The sequence below is a fragment of the Paroedura picta genome, chromosome 4 (genome assembly GCF_049243985.1).
Source record: "Paroedura picta isolate Pp20150507F chromosome 4, Ppicta_v3.0, whole genome shotgun sequence".
NCBI lineage: Eukaryota > Metazoa > Chordata > Lepidosauria > Squamata > Gekkonidae > Paroedura > Paroedura picta.
Genome location: NC_135372.1, coordinates 122,776,556 through 122,791,807, shown reverse-complemented (window position 1 = coordinate 122,791,807; position 15,252 = coordinate 122,776,556). Strand labels below are relative to the sequence as shown.

The 15,252-nt window shown below is 43.4% G+C and overlaps 1 protein-coding gene across 1 annotated transcript; it reads left to right on the top strand.

Annotated features, from left to right (window-relative positions):
* Positions 1 to 3,996: 3,996 nt before the first annotated feature.
* Positions 3,997 to 14,842, top strand: BLCAP (BLCAP apoptosis inducing factor). Its single transcript, XM_077335466.1, has 2 exons — positions 3,997 to 4,243; positions 12,945 to 14,842. Exon 2 carries the CDS (start codon positions 13,079 to 13,081, stop codon positions 13,340 to 13,342), a length of 264 nt encoding a protein of 87 aa, XP_077191581.1. The 5' UTR covers positions 3,997 to 4,243; positions 12,945 to 13,078; the 3' UTR covers positions 13,343 to 14,842.
* The last annotated feature ends 410 nt before the right edge of the window (positions 14,843 to 15,252 follow it).

The window sequence follows — 15,252 nt, the reverse complement described above, 5'->3', positions numbered from 1 at the left end:
TTCCTGTGTTTGGGTGGAGTTCATTAGAAAGTCCATTGGTCAAGGTCTTGCCTGTCTTATCTGATGAATGGTTGCAAGGTGATTTTAGAGTGCCATGGGTTTTTTATTCTAGTGTTTTTCTTGTTATATCCTACTGCCACATGCAACCAGCTGGGTGACTTGGGGCTAGCCACAGTCCTGTTAGAGCTGTTCTCACAGAGCAGTTCTGTCAGCTCTCTCAGCTCCACCTACCTCACAGGGTGTCTGTTGTGGGAAGTGGAAGGGACTTTGATTGTATACCACTTTTAGTCCCTAGAGTTGTGAAAAATGTGTTCTAAAAACAACTCATCTTTATACCATTGCTAAATTAAAACAGGTGTTTGCAAAATAGTGCAGCTGTAATTTTTAGAAATAAGAAACAAGACCCATTCTGGAAGCTTGGGATCTACTAAATGCTTTATATATGATTTCATCTAGTTTAGGGATTAAGAAATTACCCATTCTTACCTTCCTGCTGCTGGCAGTATCAATTGACCTCTTTCTCGTCCCCTTCCAGTAGTAGGCAGTGCCTTTTTCTAACCACCAGGTGTTCCCAAAACATCACAAGTATGACCATTTCCCGCCTTTGTTTCCACAATAAAGATATCTTTATCACCCAGGGAATGTGTTACTGCTTTAACTAGTACCTTTTAAGACTTGTCTATTGAATTATGTTCAAACATGACTTAAGATTGCATGTATGCCTTATGAAGATGGGAACTCAGCAAAATCTAAGCTTTCAAAATGAGAGACATTATCTGCCACTCAGTAGGGAATGAAAGTTGCAGGTTCCTTAAATGTGAGAGATACTCAAGCTTATTACTCTGCTGTGCACCCTATCTGGAGCAAACTGTGGTGGACAAAGCCTTGGGAGCACCATATTTGGAGGGACCCTTCCCCTTGAGTCACGGAGCCATACCACATGGCAGGCTTGCAGTCCACTTCCCAGCAGAGCCCCTTGAGACAACTGCATCCTTCTGACATTTCCCCAGCAAGGCCATAAATACCAGAAATGTCCACTTTTCCCTCAATGCAATGGACATGAATGGATGCCCTAGAGTTGTGTTCTATGGAGAATCAATATCCAGGACACTTATCAGCATAGGAAGGTGAGGGACTTTCCCAGTACAGTGAATACTGGCCATTCCTTTTTCCTGTTTCGCATAATGAGGAGCAAAAAGACAAGCTTATGAGCCAACTGCCTGATGCTAATAGTTTCATAGAACAGTCAGTTGCTGTTATGAGACTGGGATCTTGTTTTCATGTCCCTGCCCTCCCAAGTACACATGGAGTCCAGCTTATTATTAAGCCAATTAAAGGGAGAATGTGTTGAGAGGAGACCAAAGAATATTTTTCAAGTACACATGAGGCAGAAATCCAGCCAGGGAGGCAGTAGGCCCCTGAATGATCAAGGGGTAAAACAGGATTGGAATAGTAATAAAATCAGTTGTGGGAGGGGGGAAAATACAATGGGCTCTAGAAAACAGGGAGCAGGAGTAATAGGCTGTAGTTAAAGTGGGGGGAGCTTTTGCAGACCCCTCTGAAGCTGGAAGAGAAATCCCTCTCTCTGCAGCCTCAGAAAGGTGGGGGGAAGAAAGACCCCACCAAGCAGCTAATACTGAGAATCAGTTGTTTGATGGGATCTTTAAATGCTTCCCCAAGGACCCAAGGCAGTCCCGACCTGGCCCAACCACTGCCACCCAGAGAAGGTGCTGAGGGAGTGTACAGGTATGGGGGAGTGGTCAGGATGCGTCAGCATGTTGGAGGATGCCATGCCTTGCGCCTGCACCTGGCAGCCACTGCTTTAACAGGTGAGTTGTCAGCAACATGGTTTGCCTTTTAATTTAAGAATCCAGTACTTTATTTTGGTTGATTTTCTTTATGTCAATTAAGGTATTCTGATCTGTGTACTAAAACTGAACTATCCAATATATAGAGAAGCATTCCTGCCTATGTCCTGCTCAAGAAAACCAGACTGATGTTTGTTTGCCAGAGTTAAAATAAGTCCCATAAAGACCGTTTATGCACTGGAGGTTTCATGCCGGGCTGCAGGCTGGAGTTTTAGTCGTGGCAGGTTGCCCCACCTCTTCCGGCACCCACATGGGGGAGCATTTGGCCTGGTGCAACTCATCCGCCTCCTATTTGAGCTCCTGCGCAGGAGCTGGGGCAGTGAAGTTCCCAGTGCATAAATGGTCAAACAGTATACAGCCCAAACTGCATGCTATTTACAACAAAATTCCCCAACATAAACATTTAAAAACCTGGGGAGGGGAGAAGAGAGGCTTGTGGACAAGAGAGGGCTGATCGAATTGTGGTTTCCCTTCAGCCTAGGGATGCCAACCTCCGAGTAGGGCCTGGAGGCTCCCACCCCCACAAATTACAGTTTATCTTAACCTGTTTGTGCCAATGGCTTTTTAAATGAATTTGATGCTCAAACTTTATTTGTTTTAATTTACTATATTAAACTTTTATGATGTACACTGCCTTAAGTTAGCCTGCTGGATAGGTCGGTATAAAAATTAAATAAATTTCCAGACTGCATGCACAGGAATGATTATACCCAGAATCAAACTTGGTTAGTCTTAAAGATGCCATGGACTCAACCTTTGTTCAGCGAAGCAGCTTAGGTTGATAAGCATTAAACTTCAAACATGGATTTTCATTAGTCATGAATGAAATTACACAAGAGGGCACTTTTAATAAAGGGAAAATGTAGCAGTTTTAATATTTGTGGGGCTAGGCACATTTGTTTAGGAAATAGCTTTGCCTACTGGGCACACTATACTGTTCTTTGGACAGACGCCTGCCCATGACTCCCAAAGTTACTGTTAATTGTTATTATATTATAATTGTGGTTTTGTAATCTTTTGATGTTTTTGAAAGTTGTTTGATGTTATAGTCTGCATAATGTTTCATGTAAGTTATAATGTTCTGTGTAAACCGCCCAGAGCTGCAAAGAAATGGACGGTATAGAAATATAAATAAATAAATAAATAATGGTTACTTTTGTAATCCAGTTTCATTGCTTGTTGACATCTGTACTATTGATTTCTTTCGCATTGCTTTCTAATTCTGAAATCTGCCCTGAGAAAGGCAAACTATTCCTAAACTAACTGCTGTAGTCTTGCAAATGAACAATGTTTTGTTTTGGGGGTTTTATTTGTTATTTTTTTATTTTTTTAATATTTTGAATTTTTATTAGACAGTTGTGTAAAGTTCAAAAAATTCAGAGGATAAAACATCTGCTTTTGACTCTTATGACATTATTCAAATAAGCCACCATCTTATATACATAACATAATTGTAACATTTAAATTAGTATCAGTAGCCTAGTGAACAATTTATTTATTTATTTATTTATTATTACAATATTGTGGATCAATATTTTGGATCAAAACCTGAGTCACATGGCACCTTCTAAGACCAACAAAGATTTATTTAAGGCGTGAGCTTTTGGGTGCATGCACTCTTCCTCAGACAAAATGGAACAAGGATCATGAGAGTACAGATATAAAGAAAAAGTAAATGAGTGGCAAATTAGTAAACTGTGTCATAATACCAAATTTTGCACTATGATCTTTGCTAATCCGTCGTTTTGGGTTCAGCTGTAGTTCACAAAAACATTGGAGAAAGAAAAACGTCCAGGTTAGTAATTAATGGCAGAGACTTTCCCAGTTGTGAAAAGAAAGAATTAAAAGAGACGAGCTGCTTGCCCCGATGCCTTTGTGCTTCTTTCTCCGTCCTTCTGCCCTTGTCATCGCCCGCCCGCAACAGCCGTCACCGCAGCCGCCAATAAGCCCCGCCCGTCTGCTGCATATGCATTAAACCTAGGCTCCTCCTTCAGCGCGCTGGCGGGGCCCCCTCCCGGTTGGAGCGAGTGATCAGTGTGTGTGTGTGTGTGTGTGTGTGTCGGGGGGGGGGGAGTCCACTTGGGCTGTCCTCAGCAATGCCTGATGAAAGGCGGCTCACTCCTTGAGAACACGCCCGGCCTTTGGCGGAGGGGCGGAAACGAAGAAGCGCTCCTGACGGCGAGGCACGGCCGGAGCCTTCGGGAAGGGCGGCGTCCTGCCGGTCGTGAAATCAGGCAGGGCGCGGGCAGCCTCGGGTCTTGAGCGAGCAGTTGGAGGGTCCTCCCGGGAGTGACAGAAGCGACGAGCGATGGGCCGAAGGAGGCCGTCACGGAGCGCGGCCCGCGGGCGAGGCGGCGCTATGGCGAGAAGCGCAGGTACCGCGGCCGAGGGCGCCTGGAGGCAGCCAGGCAGGCAGGGGGGGGGGATTCGGCCCCCAGCAGCCCGGCCGCCTCTGTCCTTCAGGGTCGCGAGGGTGGGCCCCGGGCCCCTCGGGGCGGGGAGTCTCCTCTTTCCTCCCTCCGGCACGGGAAGGGGAAGGGGGGCCTGGGACTGGAGCCCGGCCCCTCATCTGAGGTGGAGCCTTTCTTCGCCAGGCGCACCCCACAGGGTCAAGGGGAGGCGGGGGAGCAGTGCAAGCCTCCCCTGTAGAGGAAGGGCATGCTGGGCACGGCAAGGAGAAGATCTGGGTCATTTCCTGCCGCTCAGCAGTGGGATCGGCTGCCTCAGGACGTGCTGAGCTCCCCCTCGCTGGCAGCCTTCAAGCAGCGGCTGGACGGAGACGTCTCATGGATAGAAGCCTGGCGTTGGAAGGGGCCATGCAGGCCATCTAGTTCAACCCCCTGCTCAATGCAGGATCAGCCCTAAGCATCCGGGATAAGGATCTGTCCAGCCGCTGCTTCAGGTCCGCCAGTGAGGGGGTGCTCACCACCCCCTTAGACAGTCGATTCCACTGCCGAACTACTCTGTGAAAAAAAAATCCCTGGTATCTTAGCCAATATTGCCTTCTACGTAGGTTGAACCCATTACTGCGGGTCCTATTCTCTGCTGCCAACAGGAACCTTTCCCAGCAATCAAATCCCCTCTCCCCTCTTCTCCAGGCAAAAATTCATGAGTCCCTCAGCTTTTCTTCATAGGGCTTGGTCCCTTTAGGCAGATCCTGCACTGAGTGGGAGGTTGGACAAGATGGCTTGTATGGCTCAACTCTGTGATTCAGTGATTCTCCTTCTCCCCAGTAGAGTTTCCTTGTTTAAAAAGATAAAACTGAAGGGCTCAGTCTCAGTGGTAGATCATCTTCTTTGCTCCCAGAAGTTTTCAGATTCAGTTATTAGATGAATGACAGCTTCGCTTATCGGAGCAGAATCTTCCACCCCTGCCTGAGTAAGTCAGGAAAGCTCTCACTCTTGTGGCATTCTGTAAATTGTGCAAAATTGAATGATTCAAGAGGGCTTTCCTATGCAAGCAATAGACTTGCACTGTACTACATGATCCCCAAATTTAGTTAGAAGGTTAGGAACTGTGGTCTATACTACTGTGTATAGCTTGATAAAATTAGAATCCTACTATGGAATTTGCTTCATTTAATGTGCTATGATAATGCTTACACTCTACTTCAGTTCTGTTTGTAGACTTCTGGTTGGTTTGGCGACCCTTATTCTGTTGTATTATTTATTCGTGTTGATTTACGCTGTGTAACCTACCTTGAGTCCAAGTGAGAAAGGTGGACTATAAATAGCATAATAATAAATAAAAACAAAATGTGGTGTGAAAGCTCTCCAGCTTCAATCCTGAACAACCTCTGCCAGTCGGAGTGGGCAATACATGGAGCCATGGTCTGACTGGGTATGAGGCAGCTTAATTTGTTCCCACGAGGGTAACTTTATTGCTGTCTCTTTTCCCCATCTCTGATGGTAGAATTTTTTTTTTCAAAATTAAATTGGATTAACTAGCAGTGTTGATTTTCTGTGTAGGTTCAGGACAGGCAGGAGGCACAGAAAATTACAAATGGAATTCTGTATTATATTGGTTGTTCTCTTCCTGCTCTTTTGTGTTCTGTTTAAAACCCTAGAAACAAATATTTTTAAAAGTAGTAGGAATGGTACATCGTAAACAAATTGATCTGTGAAAGTTCTACATTCTAGAGGGGGTTGGACTAGATGACCCTAGAGGTTCCTTCCAACTCTATATTAAAGTGGCAGCGTTCATTTGGCAATACTGGTCAAAGATATATCCTGGAAACTGAACTACAGAGTTTAGCAAACGTTGTGTTTGCTTCTACCTACTTTGTCCCTAATTTGGGTTACTGTTACATCTCTTTTGAATATTGCCCAAGCAGTTTGATAGGTAATAAGATATGATTCATAATAACTTGGGATGCGCGTAGAGAGTAAGAGTTAAGACAAAAGGATTGCTTTCGCCTAAGTGCCAAACATTGGGCAACACCATAGCATTTTGCAGCAGGTATACAGAAGTGTGTATGTGTGTGCGTTTTGCCACCTGTAGTGCCTTTTCTAGCCAGAAGGGCCTGGTGTTTTTCTTAGCTTGGAATGTGTGGGAAAGGTGATAATTATCCATATTGCTACATCATCATTTTAGTATGATTCATATTGCAGTGCCAGTGTTTGAGATTAATTTCGGTTGTGTTGAGGGTAGATGAGCAGGCTGAAACCCTAACAGGAAGTACGCATTTAATGTCAGATTTAATTATTGCTGTTATGAGCTTAGTAATAGTAAATAGTAGATATCTTGGTCCCTTGAATCAAGTGCTGGACTGAACCTGACAGAGCTGAGTTCATTTCATTTCTCCCTCCTGGATTTGCTTGATGGCCTTCTCTCTCAGTTAGCATTACACATTTCTGATGATAGAAAATATTGCAATGCATTTTATTTATTTTTTATCATTGATTTAATTAGATTATGACGTAAGAACGCTCTTTTGTGATGAGCATTAACAGTGATTTATTATTTATTTGGATTTCTGTTTGACTTTCCTCTGTGGATTTTTTCATTCCCTAATCAGTTTTGATCACGTCTTTTCATCTGCAATCCTTCTATATATTCTGTATATTTCTGTAGCCTACCAGACTACGGCACAGTTTCTCTCTTCCTATGAAACCACCTTGTTTAGTATAGGTATTTGTCTCCATGTGTATAACCAGAACTGAAAGTACTCTTGGTTTCTCCTGCACAATCCTTGTACTTTTTTCTTTTTTGCTGAAACATGCACATATATCTTGACAACTCCAAGAAATTTTGAAAGAAAGACTTGATAACACAATTATTTTGCTAGTAATTCACTGTGCATGGTGTGATAGGTTTGTATGCTGTCATCCATTTATAGAACAAACTACGGAAAGTATGGTGTAATGAAATAGATGTCTTGGGGTGATACTTGGACTCTTCCCCCTACACACACACACAAACACACACACGATTATGCTTTTATTGACTACATACTTTTGCCTGTTTCCTATGGCAATTGGAAAGTACCAAACTGAGGGTGATCTTTTACTTTTCTTAGGAAAGATTATCTTGCCTTATTTTTTGGGCAGCCCTCAAACTTGCATAAGGCTGGTATCTGAAAGATTTCTATCTGTGAATTGCACACAGCATGCAAAGAGATTCCTCTTGGCTTCCTCATTTGCTAAAGATAACAGTGTGTGAGGAAAACATAGCATAGGAAATATGTAGCATTACAAGTGGCAGAGATGGAGGAAGAGAAAACAGCGCTGTAGCTGATTTGGGACAAAGCTCTGGATTCTGAGCACCTCCCCATTATTAGCTTGACACTGATACCAGGTGCACACAAACATGTGTACCTATATCATCATTAGCTTTTTAGAGAAAGAAGAAATGGATTTCAGGTTAGAGAAAGAAGAAATGGATTTCAGGTTACATCTGATAGCTCCTGGGATACTTGAGAAAGGGGTGGGTGAGGGAGGCGACAATTTTCACTCTTATGGGCTATGAGAATAAAACATAAGTTCTCCAGGGCTTGACTAGATAGACAGGAAAGAATGTAGGGACTATCATCTGTGCTTACTGGTTCTGCTTTTAACATCTATTCCACATTGAGCAGAGAGGCAGAAGCAGGTTTTGGAACAGCAGCAAGCATGGTACATATGCATGTACTGATTTGTAGAGGCCAGTCGGTAGGCATCAAGAAGACCATCTCCCTTCTACTTACAGCAATGTGGATTTGTTGCTTTGAAAATCATAGTAGCTTTGTTATTTCAAGGCTATGCATGCCATCTCTTCAGATGGATCCCCAGATTCTAGCCCAATGACATGTACTCTGACTAGCAGCGGTTCTTCAAGGTCTCTAGCAGAAGTCTTTCTGAGCCCTCTTGCCTAAAATCCTTCTAAGAAGAGACGCCTGGGTTTGAACCTAGGGCTTTGTAACGTTTATGTTCTGTTACTGAATGATAAGTTTCAACATTCTTCAGTGGGAAAACTGGACTGAATTCAAACATATCTGAGTGCCAGGGAGAATTTAGAGGATGATACTACACTGAAGCTGAACTAAAGACCAACACTAAAACAAGTCAACAAAAGGGTGTTCAGGAAGCATCTGTGGTTTGCAAATCAATCCTAATAAGCCAGTTCATTACAAGCTGTGTCAGTCTTGGTGAATGTTTATACCAGTGTAACACCAAGTTCTGGGGAAGCTGAAAACTTAGGTTCTACTTTGAAACTTTTGTGTTGGTCCTAATAAAAGACATACTATTGTTGTCGTTGTCCCTGCTGTCATCCATTCTGTTCCTCAGGCAATGGGTGCTCAAGTGATCAGCAGGAACAAGTAGATGACACACTGAGTAGAGGTATAAAAGCCAACACAGTGCCCTACTGTGATACGGGAGACCTAATTTCTAATCCCCACTCTCCTGTGGGAGCTTGCTGGTCGACCTTGGACCAGTTACACATACCCAGTCTCACTACCCTCACAGGCCTATTGTGAGCGTGAAATAAAGAAGAGAATGTTGTAAGCCACTGTTATCTATCCAGCTGTCTGTTTGCTGTTCAGTTGATTATCTGCCACTCCCAAACTGGCAGGCTTGTGGCGGCCTACAGGTAGAATCCCCACAATAAAAGCACTAAAAACCCCACCCCTTAAAAAAACTTTGAGGCCCTGTGGGAGACAAGTGGGATATAAATGAGGCAAACCAAATAAAATCAAACTTTTATCATTTACATATTAACCAGCTCACAGTCACTCTAGCCCTCAGACATAGTCTTTCATAGCAGTTCTGCTACTGTGTTTTGTTAAGAAAACATAGTATGCCAGTGTGCTCCACAGTTGTTCTCATGCACAATTAACTGTTAAGCCAACTTTATAAAACACACACTCTGCAAGCCCAGAGAGAATGCAGAGATAACCTTTGGCCAGTTTCCCAATGCTTCAAGAAGAAAGTGGGCGATCCCAATGACACAACAAGAGAAAGAACAAAAAAGAATCTGTCCAATGGCTTAATTAAAGAATATTAGGAATATAAGAGTCTCTGTTATCTCTTCATTGCAATTTCCACCTGGACTCAGCCAAAACGGCATCTAGATGATTTTTCCTTTTTCAGTTCAGTATCTTTCATCAGTGACAGTAATGAATCCTCCACAAAGTCGTATTAATAAATTCATTGTATTCGATCTCAATGTATTCTATCGTCTTGCTTATCTTCCTTGAAGTATAATTAGGGCGAAAAACACTCACATGGTATGGAGAGCCAAGGCTGTAAGCCAGTTTCCCAATGCTTAAAATTAAAAATTCTGTGTCAGGGCAAGGGCCATCACAGAGATCAGCAAGTGTAGTGGAAGCTCCTTTGTTGGAATCACAGGATGTTTCCGGGGGTACTCTACGTTTCTGACTGTTTCCTTTGGGCCGAGTACGGCTTCTGAGAGAGTAGGTCATCCGTGGATGTTCAGACTGTGTGTGTGTGGGGGGGGGGGTGTGGTGGTGGTGGTGGAAATTTAGCAGCTAAAGAAGATGAGTTCTTTATTTCAATGCATTTCACGCAATTAGCTCTTCACCAAGAGAATGCAAAATAACATTGAGAGCAATTTAATGTTATTTTGTATTGTGTTAATGGAGGACTAATAGCTTGAAATATTCAGGGATCTGGTTGGATAAAGAATTTGTCTCTTACAGCTGTCAGTTTGGGGGAAGGGTATCATTCCTCTGCTCCCCTGGTGTCTTTCATCATCCCATATGACCTTCTGTCTGCACCAGTTACAGTCTGTCTAGAAAGGCAGAGGGCCGTGTAAACCAATTGACCTTGTTCGCTTGGTCTTACCCATGCATTTGATGCAGTCAGCAAAGAGAGCCTCTGATCTTTGCGTGATCCATTCTGCCCCAAGTAGTCATCTTATCTGATGTTTCCATGGCAATGTGCATAATACTGTGCATTTAACAGAGCCATGCCTGATTGCTTTGTAGTCTCAGAATGGAGTGAAATAGGGTTGCTTCTCCTTGCTGGCTTTTTCATCAACTCTTCCTTTCCCTCTGCCCTCCTGACTTGTACTCTTTCTGCTGCCCGTGTTGAAGCTCCTGTTCCCAGATTATGCTTTGTGCCTCCCCACAAATCAAGCCAGCTACAAAATGTTCATAGACAGCTTTTCCAGCGCATGCAACATGTTTTATAATGACAGCCATAGTCGTGGGGTCTGGTGCCACACACTGTCATATGAAAACCTATAAAAATGTTCATCCTGAAGGAATGAATCTGCTGGTTATTCCTGGTCCCAGGGATCCTCCCCTCGATCAGGGCTTTTTGGTCCTGGCCCTTACCTGGTGGAACGAGTTCGCGGAGGAGCTGCGGGCCCTTGGAGAGCTTTCGGCTTTCCTTAGGGCCTGTAAAATGGATCTCTTCCGCCAGGTATATGGTTGGGACCAGTGCTAGAGCAGATGGTATGGGTCCCCCTTGACACTGGCGCCGGACATCTTGACGCAGTTTGGTCTCCCCCTATGCCATCCTCGTAAGGTTCTTCCATAGGAGGTTTTTTGCCAACTGTTGGGGTTTTGTAATATTGTTAATTGGGTTTTTACTGTGTGTTTTATTGGGTTTTTATTGTTTGGATTGTTTGTTGTGACCCGCCGCGAGCTGGCTTCCGAAAGCAGTGGGCTATAAATCCAATCATAAATAAATAATTCTGCTTTCATGGATTCGTCATGATAATGTAGAAGTTGAAGATGCTTTAAATGTGTAAGAGGGGGCTGAGTCATAGATATGACCAAAGAGGTTATCCATGGCGAGAGGGTTGCTCAGTGTTTATGCAATCTACTTTGCTCATTTCTAGAACGCTTATTCTCCATAAGCTGTATACTTTACAAAGGTTGAGGCAAAGAAAAAGAAACTAAAATACAGATATGCACATAGTGCTAATGCACAAAATATTATATATAATGTAATTATACATTCAGAATGTTAAAGAATCATTTAAAAGCCACAACCCTATGGTTCTACATGTGAGTACCTAATCCTAATATATAGACAAATATGGCTAAAATCCTTCCTCATTGATAAAATTCAAGCTGAGTTCTCTATAAATTTGTAGCATATGTAAAACTCAGTGAGATATCCACCTGTGGAGTAAGTGGTGATAAGCAACATAGGCAACGCATTAAGTTATACATTATTTCATATGCCCATGGATCTACTTACGCCCCATCTGCAATGCTCAAAACTCCAATGGAGTGCTCAAGTACAATTTTCAGACATATGTCTAGTCGTAAAGTAGAAAAGAAACCCCATAAAGAGATGCAGACTCAAGGAGGCCCAGATTCGTCCCCGATATCCAAAGCCTATTTATGCAGTGCCTAGATTGTATCAAGAAACAGATTGTGTATTACAATCCATTTTGTGTAACCCTCCATTGTGTATTATAATGGGCAAAAGTACATCTTTATACTTCTTATACTAATTGCTAATGCTAGCAGCCAGAAAAAAGTTCTCTATTAATTTAATAACTTTTTTGGCTTCCCTATACCCGTTGCCTTAGTAAAAAAAAAAAATCTACCACTTTATCCTGTTTACTTCTCATGTGCCTCTTCTTGGAATTACTTGCTAGCTGAGTCATCTTTGCTTAATGTACCAATCCGAAGGGTCTGCTGGAGTAAAGATCAAGTTGGAGAGCCTCTTCCTTATAAAGTAGACGCAGGCAGAAAGCAGCCTGTGTCTTGGATTGTGCTTCTCTCCAGCCAGTGCAGCGGCTCTTCTCTGTCCGTGAACTGCTTTAAAAATGTGTGTAAATTCAGGATGATGGACCCATCACAAACTTTGGTTCCTGACCCACAAACAGGACAAAATTTGTGATGAATTTGGCCTTGTGGGTTCAGTTCATGCTCACCCCTAGTATTGTACTTTGATTGGATGGAAACTTCTTAGAATAATAGTTACAGAGCTGGCTGTGCCTGATTTAGTCATCTCATTAGGCCTGTTTTTGTGTGCCAAGTCTGCATCATTCCACAGCCGAGCTAGCCAGTCATTGTATTACAGTCATGCAAACGTAGTCCTTTCCTCCTGTCTGTTCTCCTTGCTACCCTAATTCTTTTGTCTTGCACTGACTGAGTCTCACCTGATTCTTTTGGCAAGAAACTCTTAGATAAGGGTGGAGAAGATCTTTCTAATACAGCTAGTCACAGACCAAGAAGGGTTAGAGACCGAGTCCACAAAATGGAGTCAGAATGGTCATGGTATCAGAACAGATGGTGTGCTTGTCCCATGCTGCTGAGAACTTTGAAGTTCAAGGCCAGTGTTTTTAATTGCATTTATAACGTTTCCGGTGGCCCATGCACTCCAGTGAGATGTGATTGGCTGTAGAGGTCCTATTCAATAAACTAGGTGTTGTGCTGTAAATGAACCGATGTTTCTGAATGTTGTTAGCACTAGTTTAACTAGGGCATTGCCAAATCATAGCTAATTATGACAGTATTGGATTAATATGGTACTTAAAAATGAAAGGTTTTATTCTTTGTGAACACACATTTAGGCTTCATGATGTATGTGTGGGTTAGATTATTGAGGAGTTCTAATTTATTTGAAAATCCCGTTTGCTGACTTGCTCTTTCCCCCCTCTTTTTCTGTCCAGATTCATCCACGCTGTACAGTGCGGTTTTATGAAATCTGTTCATCGGATTTCCGAGGAGTTGAACGCACAGGAAAAGTTTTTCACCGTCTCATCGGATTGCGGCCATCACTGTGACGTCCTGATCACCAGACACCATGTACTGCCTCCAGTGGTTACTGCCTGTTCTCCTTATCCCAAAGCCCCTCAACCCAGCATTGTGGTTCAGCCACTCAATGTTTATGGGCTTCTACCTACTGAGCTTCCTGTTGGAGCGGAAACCTTGCACAATCTGTGCCTTGGTCTTCTTGGCCGCCTTGTTCCTTATCTGCTACAGCTGCTGGGGGAACTGCTTCTTGTATCACTGCTCCGGCTCCCAGCTGCCAGACTCTGCTCACGATCCGAGCATAGTGGGCACCTAAACCCCTCCACTTGGTTGCAAGCGCCTCTTCCTTTTTGTTTTCTCTTAAAAGACCTGTTCTATGCGAAGAAGGGGTTATAAGGCATGTGATTGGAGTACAAGCAACCTATTTGTATGTCTCAATTAAAGTGTTTCATCCATGATTAGTTACCTTCCCACAATCTGCCTGTAAAATTTGACAAAAGCTGTCTATGGTGATAACTCTGATGTTAACATCTGTGTTGGGGGTTGAAGCCATGCAGTTCATAGGGGTGGGGGATTGGCTTGTGCTCCTGCCTTCTGTATTGTCAGAAATCGGTCCTTCTAGCTTTGACCTGGTGATGAATTGAGTTCCTAAATGTTTTGTGATGCTGGAGCTGAATTTCTCTGACTCCTTGTCCTGCTCAAGCTGCAGCCCAGCCTTCTCAAGTGCATGGCCTCTGACTTTGTTTGAAGAGCCAGGAAGCCTTCGTTCCATCTTGCTTTGGATAGAAATCTAGTTTTCATCACATGGAACTTGCAAATGGCTAAGAAGCATGGGAGCTGCTGGACCCAGGGTCGGTGATTCAAGTTACATCGGCTTGCCAAAATGGAATGTGGGCACTGCCAGAGTATTTCCCTCAACTATGTATCTGCCTAGATCACAGCGCTAAAATCCCAGAGTCATCATAATGCCACTTTGCAGCCGAGGTACAAAAGCTCGTTCTACCCTACCTTTCCCCTGGCAACTCTCCCTGGTTCACCGAAATATTGAGTTGGCAAGAAGCATGCTCTATTTTAATGTTTGGGGATCTCCTTTTAGCAGTCGGTTTTTGTCATTTTTAAGCTCTCCATATTTCTAGCTTGAAGAAGCAGCGTGCTGCTGGCAATGGCGGGGGTGGGGGTGGATTAAAGGCTCTGGGCTTGACATGGGAGATGGTTGTTGCTTCTGAATAATGAATTGGACCTGTCATTTGAATGATATTTTCCCTTCCTCCTCCCCCTTTTGACGCAAAAAGTATTATTGTTGTTTGTCACAAGCACACGAGGTGCTGCTTACATGCAAGGGAAGAAGGAAGTTACAAGTGACTTCCTTCTTTTCTGCTCTTCTTAAACCCCCGCCCCAATTTGCATTTCCCTTCCCAATGATTCTGGGAAGTCTTTGGAGCTTTCTGGATTATAGCTTTATTGTTCCCTGTTTGCTGTTTGTTCTCTTGCACATCAGCGATTTCCAGAGAGTCTCTCTTGTTCTGCTTCCCCTAGCAAATGTTTGCTTGTGCAAGAAACATAAAGTAATCCTTGTGGAGGGCTAGCACACTCCTTCCCCCCCACGTAACTTTGCAAGGTTACCTTCTTGTTTGCTGCCCATTAGACTCCGCACAATCTTCCCCTGGAGGAGCATTGCCAGAAAGGCTTTTCTCTCCCGCAGGAGCTGGAACTGAGAAATCAATTGAGAAACCTCCAGAGATACTTTTTTTGGTTTGTTTTTATTTGTTCATTGCACAGCTGTTCAAAAGGTTTAATAAAGCTTTATAAACTTTGATCTGTGGACGAGCGCCAGTCATGATGCATTCACTATTGCTGGGCTCTTTGGACTTGCATCTCTCTCTCTCTCTCTCTCTTGCAATCCAAACCGAAATGTATGAGTAAAAGAAGAGCTCAGTTTTGAAAACCTGAACACTGACCTGTTAACTCTTCTCACAAAAGGTTCAAATTATAATTTTCTGGAGTTCTATGATGCCTCAGGCAATTTATTTATTGTCTGATTGATTGTAAGGCTTGTGTGTCCTATAACCAGGAGATCCTATGAGCATTTTTGCACATGGGGAATGTAGCATGTCAGCTGCTAAAGGTAGGCACCATATTCTGGCCCCTGCAGATGACGTTGACTAACTCAGGCGACCAGCTCGCGATATCCGCCATTTTAACCTGTGATGGGAAATCCCAAAAAGT

Excerpts from the sequence above, each read along its gene's own strand:
- BLCAP (XM_077335466.1), top strand. The coding sequence starts at position 13,079 with ATGTACTGCCTCCAGTGGTTACTGCCTGTTCTCCTTATCCCAAAGCCC.